This window comes from Ambystoma mexicanum, chromosome 8 (genome assembly GCF_040938575.1).
Source record: "Ambystoma mexicanum isolate Mex_15411 chromosome 8, UKY_AmexF1_1, whole genome shotgun sequence".
Classification (NCBI taxonomy): Eukaryota; Metazoa; Chordata; class Amphibia; order Caudata; family Ambystomatidae; genus Ambystoma; species Ambystoma mexicanum.
In genome coordinates, this window is record NC_090929.1 from 332,888,160 (window position 1) to 332,899,310 (window position 11,151).

General features: G+C 51.1%; 1 protein-coding gene across 1 annotated transcript in view; it reads right to left on the minus strand.

Annotated features, from left to right (window-relative positions):
* TMEM141 (transmembrane protein 141) overlaps nt 1-10,706 on the minus strand; it is a 147,818-nt gene extending 137,112 nt beyond the window's left edge. The window contains exon 1 of the mRNA XM_069609761.1: nt 10,549-10,706. Coding sequence (XP_069465862.1) covers nt 10,549-10,602 — 54 coding nt within the window. The 5' untranslated portion in view covers nt 10,603-10,706. The remainder of the gene's footprint in view (nt 1-10,548) is intronic.
* Nucleotides 10,707-11,151: the final 445 nt, after the last annotated feature.

The window sequence follows — 11,151 nt, forward strand, 5'->3', positions numbered from 1 at the left end:
TCTCCTCTAAACAGAAGTGCCAACAGCAACCCCAGACATCAATCAGTGAGCGGAAATTGTGCCTCTCCAAGCACAGTGACCAAGGGGTCCACGTCTGGGTTACCGTGAATAACTGTTCCTAAAAATGCAGAGGTGTCGGAGCCCCACTACCAAGAACGAACACGGCCATATAAACTGTTCTGCAAATTCGCCTCTCTGAAGGGTGCAGTGAGCTAAAATGTGGTTGTAGACCCTCCCGAATGAAAGAAATTCTATAGAACAGGGTCTTAATTTGACCTATGTTCATTCTCAGTAGAGGGGCTCCCTCGCTCCATTTCAATGTTATAATTGGAATAGGGTTGGGTATGTGTGCAGTTTATGAGAGCGCCTGTTGCTGTTTGAGTTTATGGGGCCTGGACCAAGTAATACCTGGCCTGCCTGGCATCTTGGAAGTTATGCTCTCTTTGCCAACCCTCTCTGGTTCCACCTGCTCTCAGTACTAGTCTCCAGTTCCCCCAGCATGTGATTTATATGCTGGTGAAAAACTTGGCACAATGTTTAAAACCTTCATTTATACATAAGCTTTATGCTCTTGATGAACTAACAATGTTGCATTTCTGGCAAGAAAACACCCTGCTAGGAGACAATAATTTGATCCTAATTTCAGGAATGACACAATTCACGGTCAGAAACTTGTGTGCTTGTAACATTTTGTCCACAGGGCTCACTGGTTAATTTTGTTGCTCTTTGCATCCCTGAAATTACATCCTTGATGTTTTGGGCCCATTGTTAATAATTTCAAAAGCTTTGCTACCAGTGCTGTGGGAATGAAAGTGCCATTGGTTAAAGGGGCAGGTGGAATTTTCTACTTGTAAATTGTGGGTCTGCTTGAAGAAAGCTTCTGGCTATCTTACCTGGTGTGAGGATGCCTTAGCACTGTTCTGTAGAGTTTTTCAGGATTGTCGGGTGGGTCAAGTCGTTCAGCACTGGCCTGTCTTACTTGACTGGTGGAAAATGTTCGTGTCTCTCCCACCACTTTCTTTCTCCGTCACTCTCGTGTCATCTCTCTCTCTCTCTATCCCTCCTTGCCACCATTAGCTTCTGTCGGTTTACTCGTCCTCACTAAACTGTATTGAGGCACTGTGATTGTCCCCTGCCACATAATTGGGATTTAGGGAGGGTGACCAGGGAACCGTCACCACAGACCCGACATCCACTGGCACAGGTGGCAGCCCCCACCCCCGAGTAGCCCCTTTTGCGGTCCATAAAACCAGGCATGGGAGGGGACACCAACACTATACCTATATTATACAAGCCTTGGTGTTAAGCCATTGCACCAAGTCCTATCTGGATGCTACGTACAACTTTATCAAGCCAAATGGGGATCTATTTATGCAAGGGCTCACACCATCTGTCTCTTTTTAACACTTCAAGTCAGCACCACGTGCCTCCTGTCTCCGTGTCCATCGTAGTACCATCTCACAGAAAATAGTAATTCCAATTGAAAAGTTTTGGTCACTACAAAGATGCGTCCACATCAAATGGGTCTGAGCACGGTGGAAGGGGAGAATTATTTGGTGCTACGGCCTGCAACTGTTTGTCCTTGTTTTGGCAGGCACGTTTGTGCTGTCTGGGAACAGTTTATTCTTGGCATGAAGGACATTATATGCACTATTCCATTATTTGTAATGCTAGGTGGCAGGTCAAAACCTTGAAAAGCTCTGTTTGCGAAGACCTTGAGTCTCGCAGCTTGCTCCTGTTGGAATTACTGGGGCAAATGGCCTGGCATTAGGCTCCAAAAGCAATCATTTAAATAATGTTATATTTATATTGCACTTTTATCCAAAGCGTGGAAGGATGAAAGGCTGAGTCTACCGTGCCGAGATTTTAACCTGCAGATTAAACTCAGATCACAGCAACAAGCGCTTAACTCCCTGAGCCATTTTACCGGCTATCACTTGACAAACGTTTTTCTTTTCAAGGTGGCCAAGTCTTTAGGGTGGGGTGGGGGGGGCATCGGTCACATCAATGGTGCGTGGCAGGATGAGGCCCGAGACTGCTCTCAGCTGAAAGCCTCTGCATGAAAGGAAAAGGAGTATGTGTTTTCATATCCTTGGGAGTGCCATCTCTCAAACCCAAAGATTCTTTGCGTTCAGAAGACCTACTACATAGGGAAATTATGGGTGGCCAAGGTCGTTTTATCCCCATCACCTGGCTACAGAATGTGCAAAAGCATCTGTGGATGGAGGGAGGGAAGAGTACATGGAAAGAAGGTGATGGGCAAAGGTGGAAGAGAAAAAGGACACGGGAGGGGGACCGAGAACGAGAGTGGAGGGATAGACATCAAAACAGGGGTGAGTGAAAGGGGGATAGAGAGAAAGAGTGGGGTAGCTAAAGTGAGAAAAAGGGGAGATAGAAAGAAGGGGAGAGAGGGAGATAAGGGCGAGAGGGGAGAATAGGAAGGGGTGTGTGGATGGAGAGGCAGAGAGAGGGGGCGAGAGAGAGGGGGCAGGGACTAGAGGCAGAGTGGGGGTGAGAAGATGTTAAGCGTGGCTAGAGCAGGGTTCCAAAACTCAAGTTGCAAGCCACTAGCTAGCCATTTAAAAGTCACTTGTCACCTCAATTCTATACATACACACAGCAAACCATTCCATACTCCTGAAGATTGAAATATCACTAGCCAGTGGCTGGTGCAAATTGTGCACCCTGTGCTAGAGGCATAGAGGGGGTGAGGAGAGAAAGGAGGGTAGAGCGGGATAGAGGCAGCAAGTGGGAGTGAGAGGATATAGGAGGTGGAAGGTAGAGTAGGCTAAAGGCAGATAGCGAGAGGGTAGGGAGGGCAACAGAGAGCATAGGAAAAGAGAAAGGCAGAGAGAGAGAGAGAGAGAGAGAGGGGAGGGAGGGCGAGAGCGGGAGGCAGAGAGCGAGAGGGGAGTGTAGGCGAAAGAAGGCATAAGAGGATAGGGTAGGGGAAAGAGAGAAAAAGATAATCTGTCTCTAGATGCCACAGGTATGAAGGAAGGTTAACAAAACACCAACATCCAACTCTTAGCCTTGTAACCTAACTGGCAGGTACTCATGTACCTCTTAACTAGCAACTTGCAGACAGCCTTCATTACTAGCAATCACCCTCCTCACATTTCAGTATCCAAGCAGTATAGCAGTTATCAACTCACACCAAACACCCTCTTCTTGACCGTCAGAACAAACAATAACCAAAACGAGAACTATGAGCCCCATTAAAGTATGGCAGTAAGTGGTAAAATTGGCAGTAAATCAGTTACCGCCACCTTTACCACTACGCCGAGTGAGGACTTCAGATTATCGGCGTTAATTACGCAAGCGGAATTACCTCCAGCATCTGGCGGCATTAACACCAGGGATAATTCTGGAGTCAGAAATTACGCTGAAAAACCTTGCGGTAACAGTAATTCTGCTGATTATTGGCAGATCTACCTACACTTAGCGTGGGTATCCCAGTGCCGCCTCCCTCCCCTCTCCTCAATCATGTTCCCTTGGCCCTACCCCCAACTCTGTGTGTGGCTACCTAGGTATGCCCCGGCCCGCCCCCCCCTTCCTCCCCTACCGTCCTCGTCCGGTGGACGCCTCGGGTTGAGCCCGGCCCTTTCTAGCAACCTCTCTCTACCCCTGGCCATTTTCAATGTTCCCCTGATGTCATTGATTGATGATTTTCACACTCCCCTCTTTTGCAGTAAGGTCTCCGTTGGGTAATCACCCCTCCTCTCCCCACCCCCCCCCCCCTGACACCGGGCCCTGTGTCGGGTTCTAGGTAAACAGGCAGCCACCCGGTGCCACGCTAAGGTACAGGTTCCTATACAGACACCATCACCGGTGTCCCAATACAGCACTTACCCTGCATACTTATCCATTCTGGCCGTCACGGTCTTCCAGTGCGGTCAACACGTTACTGCCTACCTATACAGTCATCGCTTTGCGATGTCCAGCTGTCCTTGAGCGCTTACTACTCTGAATTGCCCCCCGTCCCACAACTGTGCCGCTCCTACCGTAACCCCCCAACTTATCCTGAGCCCTCTCCCCCCAGACCACCCTACGACGTGTAGCCCAGTGCTCCCCCCCCCCCTCAGCCTCCGTGGACCCTAGTCCTCCCCATACCTATCCCTAACTCGCTCCTCCCCTCTCCAGGTGCCCGGTTTCTTAGCGTCAGGCCCAACCCCCCGCCCTTTACTGCCCCCCCCCGAGCTTAGGCTCCCTTACTTCCCAGAGACACTCTTCCCCAGCCCTGTTCTTTCGTACCCAGTCTCTTACCCCCCGGCGTTGGTCCTTGCCCCCCCATTCCCTTCCTCGGACCTAGTCCCCCCCCCTGTTTCCTCTGCTCGCCTTTCAGCCCCGTCATGGTCCCCCCACCTCCACCTCGTGTCACCCTCCTTCTGTGCAGACTTCCCCCTACTGTCCCCTCTTGTCACCCCTCGAGGCCAATTTGTTGACCCCCCACATCCCCTTTGTATCCTTCCTTCCGTTATCCCTACCCCCCACCTGTTTCTTTGGCAACCCAACTTGTACCACCATACCTTAATCTCGGTCCCCCCCTACTTCATTTGTAGACCTTTTTGTTTTCACCTTGTTTACCAATTTACTTTCCACCCCCCCCCCGCAATCTTGGGTTGGAATTGGCTTCCAAGTCCCCTAAATCCCTCCCCTTATTCCCAGGGCCTCCCCCGAGTCTAGGACTCCTGGGGCGCCATAATATCTAATCTGTTGGCTGAGCATTCCCCTATGGGCTTGCCAGTGCTTTGCTAAAGGGATCGCCATGTAACTCCGCTGGGCGACCTGTAAAACAAAACAAAGATAATTAGTGCAGACATTTTTATTTATGGGGAGGGAGGGTGGGAAACGAAAATGTGTGCTATGGCGGGAGCAGGCATCGAGGGCAAGTGACCGTGTTGCTGTATGGTTGGCCCCTTTATAGGGGCCTCCTCTCCCTCGGTTGCCTGCCCCGCCTATCCATCCCCCCTGCCTATCACTTCCGGGGCTGGTCTATCCAAGTGGGGCCCCCGCCCCCCTGACGTATACGAGGAGGGGGGAGGTGCTGGGCTGGGCAACCCCCACTAAGGGGCAGCGCCCGCCATGCCTCCTTCGTTGGTGCGTTCGCCTGCCATAGCGTGGGAATCCCAGTGCCGCCTCCCTCCCCTCTCCTCAATCATGTTCCCTTGGCCCTACCCCTAACCCCTACCCGTCCCAAACAGGCAGCATTGTTTGTGCAGAAATAACACACAGACGCTTTGTAAGGTTGGAAGAGTTAATGCCACAGCAGCTTTATTTGCATAAAGTCTTGGAGTTATTTTACAGGCGATCCGTACTTCACCACACCACAGGTTCTTCTACGCTGTGTGTGGCTACATAGGTATGCCCCGGCCCGCCCAATCCCCTCCTCCCCTACCGTCCTCATCCGGTGGACGCCTCGGGTTGAGCCCGGCCCTTTCTAGCAACCTCTCTCTACCCCTGGCCATTTTCAATGTTCCCCTGATGTCATTGATTGATGATTTTCACACTCCCCTCTTTTGCGCTAAGGTCCCCGTTGGGTAATCCCCCTGCACCCCCCCCGACACCGGGCCCCGTGTCAGGTTCTAGGTAAACAGGCAGCCACCCGGTGCAACGCTAAGGTACAGGTTCCTATACAGACACCATCACCGGTGTCCCAATACAGCACTTACCCCGCATACTTATCCATTCTGGCTGTCACTGTCTTCCAGTGCGGTCAACACGTTACTGCCTGCCTATACAGTCATCGCTTTGCGATGTCCAGCTGTACTTGAGCGCTTACTACTCTGATCTGCCCCCCCGTCCCACAACTGTGCCGCACCTACCGTAACCCCCCCCAACTTATCCTGAGCCCTCTCCCCCAGACCACCCTACGAAGTCTAGCCCAGTGCTCCCCCACCCCTCAGCCTCCGTGGACCCTAGTCCTCCCCATACCTATCCCTAACTCGCTCCTCCCCTCTCCAGCTGCCTGGTTTCTTAGCGTCAGGCCCAACCCCCCCCCCACCCTTTACTGCCCCCCCCCCCCGAGCCTAGGCTCCCTTACTTCCCCGAGACACTCTTTCCCAGACCTTTTCTTTCATACCCCGTCTCTTACCCCCCGGTGTTGGTCCTTGCCCCCCATTCCCTTCCTCAGACCTAGTTCCCCCCCCTGTTCCCTCTGCTCGCCTTTCAGCCCCGTCATGGTCCCCCCTACCTCCCCCTCGTGTCACCCTCCTTCTGTGCAGACTTCCCCCTACTGTTCCCTCTTGTCACCCCTCGAGGCCAATTTGTTGACCCCCCACATCCCCCTTTGTATCCTTCCTTCCGTTATCCCTACCCCCCACCTGTTTCTTTGGCAACCCAACTTGTACCACCATACCTTAATCTCGGTCCCCCCCTACTTCATTTGTAGACCTTTTGGTTTTCACCTTGTTTACCAATTTACTTTCCACCCCCCCCCCCGCAATCTTGAAATGGAATTGGCTTCCAAGTCCCCTAAATCCCTCCCCTTTTTCCCAGGGCCTCCCCCGAGTCTAGAACTCCTGGGGCGCCGTAATATCTAATCTGTTGGCTGAGCATTCCCCTATGGGCTTGCCAGTGCTTTGCTAAAGGGATCGACCTGTGACTCCTCCAACACTCTCAGCTGGCAACCGGCGGCGGAGAGTTCCCCCCAGCATGCACAGGGCGCTCCCCATCCCACGCGTTCTTATGCTGCGCTCCCCCTGAACCACCCCCCCTGGTGAGGGGGAGGACCGGGGGGTTCTCCCCCTCCCCCCCCCCAAGCGGGGCTTGCCACCCCATGCGCGTGTGCACAGCTATGTGCAACCTGCGTTTTTTAGGGCCTCCCTCCACGCCAAGGACATCAGTGCAGTGCCCTCATCAGATAAGTGTGTCCGATCCCCCCCGAAATAACCGGGGACCTTTAGGGTAATTAGGGGGTGACAAACCCACACCATGCCCCACCCTCTTAGGAAAACCCCCATCCGGCAGTTGGTTTTTCTTCTTGCCTCCTCAATCGCCCTGTGGCGTAACGCCCCCCTCCACACCTGCCTTGGTATGATCTCTGACCACATCACTTCGCAATCCTGGAAACCCCCCCCGATCCTGGTTAAAAGTCAGTGCAAGAGCTCCGTCAAAACCCTTCTCCCTTTGTCCACCAGGTCATTGCCCCCAATATGTAGCAACAAAATGTCGGGTAAAGGGTGTTGCTGGGCCGCCTGTTGCAATATATCCCACATTTGTGTGCACTGGAGGCCGGCCCTGGCGATTCACCTGATCTGAGTATTCCTGAGGCCCAAGTTGCCGTCCCTTGGAGCCGTCCGAGCCGTGGCCGCTGCCCTGCCCACGAAGGAGTGTCCCACGACCCATACCCTGGTGGCTTCTGTGGAGACATGATAAGTCAATCTGGTTAGGCAGGTACCCACTCATGACCCCGCTGAATCCAGCCTCCCCCCCCCCAGGCCCGAACTGGCCCAATTAACGAACATAGAGTTTACATTTGTCAGACTCCCACCTCCCGATTTTTTTTTTTTATCATGTCCTCACCCAACCCCTCCCTGCTCGCTGTTGTAGCTGCGCCTTTGCGGAATGAGTGGGTCGAATAGTGCGCAGGATTCATGCCGGAGCTTGCAGGGATGCCTCCAGCACTCGTCTAAACTGGAACTGGGTGAGTGGGACTCCATCCTCATGCGTGAACAGATATCCCGCCCCCCCCCCCCCGTTCGTTAGATATGCAGCCATGTTTGTGACTGGGCAAAATGCTTCTTGGCCCAGTTTCGCTAAAACCAATTCACAGCCCTTGCCCCGTTGGTCTGTTTTGGATAACCTTATTGTGACCAATAGCTTCTCATCCATAAACTGCACAGCGCCAATTAACAGGGCCCTGTGGTCGTGGTCCGACCTTGCTTTAGCCACCAACACGCTGACCCTTAATGCCCCGAAAAAGGCCAAGGAAAAACATGCCTTGAACATGGTGCTTTCGTGCTGAGAGTAGCACACCCTTGCTGTAGCAGTCACAACCTTCTGTAGTAATTCGAAATCGATGGGTTTCCTCACCGTAGCTGGTTGAGGGGACCCCCTGTCCCAACCTTTCACTGCTGGTGCAGCAGGATGAGGCCCGAGGCTGCTCTCAGCTGAAAGCCTCTACATGAAAGGAAAAGGAGTATGGGCCTCATTCCGAGGCTGGCGCTATCCATGGAGTAAATAGCACCATGGTAAGCAACCATGGAGCTATTTACTCCATGGAAATCCGGCATGGTGAATGGAGTAATTACCGGTCCATTCCAAGGTTGGAGGGACCGGTAATTCCCCATTCACCATACCGGTTCCCCATCCCCATTCCTGCCCCCATAGGGCTCAATGGGAATGGGGAAGGAGTAAATTACGGCACCGTAAATTACGGTGCCGTAATTTACTCGAAGGTCCCTTTGCGGGTTGGATTTTTAACGCCTGCTAAAAGCAGGCGTTAAATGCCAACCCGCAAAAGGGAACTTGGAATATGGTGGTAAGTGTTAACGGTCACCGTTGCCATTAACGGTGACCGTTAACCCTTACCGCCAGCCTCGGAATGAGGCCCTATGTGTTTTCATATCCTTGGGAGTGCCATCTCTCAAACCCAAAGATTCTTTGCGTTCAGAAGACCTACTACATAGGAAAATTATGGGTGGCCAAGGTCGTTTTATCCCCATCACCTGGCTACAGAATGTGTAAAAGCATCTGTGGATGGAGGGAGGGAAGAGTACATGGAAAGAAGGTGATGGGCAAAGGTGGGAGAGAAAAAGGACACGGGAGGGGGACCGAGAACGAGAGTGGAGGGAGAGACATCAAAACAGGGGTGAGAGAAAGGGGGATAGAGAGAAAGAGTGGGGTAGCTAAAGTGAGAAAAAGGGGAGAGAGGGAGATAAGGGAGAGAGGGGAGAAAGGAAGGGGTGTGTGGATGGAGAGGCAGAGAGAGGGGGCCAGAGAGAGGGGGTAGCAGGGACTAGAGGCAGAGTGGGGGGTGAGAAGATGTTAAGCGTGGCTAGAGCAGGGTTCCAAAACTCAAGTTGCAAGCCACTAGCTAGCCATTTAAAAGTCACTTGTCACCTCAATTCTATACATACACACAGCAAACCATTCCATACTCCTGAAGATTGAACTATCACTAGCCAGTGGCTAGTGCAAATTGTGCACCCTGTGCTAGAGGCATAGAGGGGGTGAGGAGAGAAAGGAGGGTAGAGCGGGATAGAGGCAGCAAGTGGGAGTGAGAGGATATAGGAGGTGGAAGGTAGAGAGGGGTTGAGAGAAAGGTAGAGCAGGCTAAAGGCAGATAGCGAGAGGGTAGGGAGGGCAACAGAGAGCATAGGAAAAGAGAAAGGCAGAGAGAGAGAGGGGAGGGAGGGCGAGAGCCGGAGGCAGAGAGCGAGAGGGGAGTGTAGGCGAAAGAAGGCATAAGAGGATAGGGGAGGGGAAAGAGAGAAAAAGATAATCTGTCTCTAGATGCCACAGGTATGAAGGCAGGTTAACAAAACACCAACATCCAACTCTTAGCCTTGTAACCTAACTGGCAGGTACTCATGTACCTCTTAACTAGCAAATTGCAGACAGCCTTCATTACTAGCAATCACCCTCCTCACATTTCAGTATCCAAGCAGTATAGCAGTTATCAACTCACACCAAACACCCTCTTCTTGACCGTCAGAACAAACAATAACCAAAACGAGAACTATGAGCCCCATTAAAGTATGGCAGTAAGTGGTAAAATTGGCAGTAAATCGGTTACCGCCACCTTTACCACTACGCCGAGTGAGGACTTTCAGATTATCTGCGTTAATTACGTAAGCGGAATTACCTCCAGCATCTGGCGGCATTAACACCAGGGATAATTCTGGAATCAGAAATTACGCTGAATAACCTTGCGGTAACAGTAATTCTGCTGATTATTGGCAGATTTACCTACACTGACTCTGTTTTCAGCATTAATTTTGCTGGACGTATGTGTGTGCACGTCAACCGTGTTGCGATACTGCGGAAAATTCCACTACACACCAAGGAGGTGATGGTAATTCCACAGAGGATTTACCGCCGGTTCAAAGCCATACTCGTAATGAGAGCCATTGTCATGTGCCACTTTATGAGCTTGCATAGACCCACGCATTACGCACACTTTCACAGAGGGAGCCTATACAAATATAAAGGTTGGTATTTCCATCCAAAAGGTTTCCATCAAAACCCTTTCTATCGAAAACGATGCATCGAAAAATATGCATCGAATGCATCTATGGGTTGGATAAAGGGTTAATTTTCGTTGAGGTGGGTTTTTACGGCTAAAAATTGAGGGTTGGCCGACACCTGTAAAAAAAAAAAATCTTTAAAAAAAAATTCTAAATGCATTCCATGCAACTTATATTCAACAGTCTCTGCAACATCCGTCACTAGAGGGCACTCGGGTGCCGCATTCCTTTGTGGTAGGGTACACACGAGTGGGGTCGAGATGGGTGACACACACTCCAAATAAGGGTGAGTTGAACGGTAAGCAGGACATTTCTCATCCTTTCTGAACGTAAAAAATTAGCAAGTCTATGCGCTTACCGGGTGCCTGGCAGCCACTTCATCGTCCACTCTGGACAGCCCCACATTCACCATCTCCTGTCAGCCCAGAAATAGCAGAGGTCGATGTTCTTCCCGATTAATGCCTACTCTCAGACGTGACACTTTCAGATCTCTCCCATCGGGAAACGGAGGTGTCGCTGTATGGAAACAAAAAAAGGACTCCCATGTGATTCTGCCATTCTCGGCGAATCGTGCCGCAAGTCCTAGCTCAATTACTTTCAAACGCAAAGAATTTTACAAGGGAAGCCAAGATAAATTGAACGCGACCAGTTTATTTGCAAAAGGACCCTTTCAAATTTTTCTTCAAATTACTTACTAGTATTCATGGAACATTTGGTCAAACGCGTATTTTAATATTCGCATTACATTTTTGGAAAATCCCCTTGTCTACAGGGAATCGGTGTGGCTATTGGCGCTTTAAAAATATTTGCAGTTATATCAAGGTAGAACAGTTGCTGGCATACACTCAAATTCATTGAGCGCAATGAAAGATGACAGATTTATGTAAACTAAGCTTTCAGAAGAAAAAACATAAAAGAAAGACAACCGCAGCAACATTCTTAATTCAAAGTCACTGTGAAA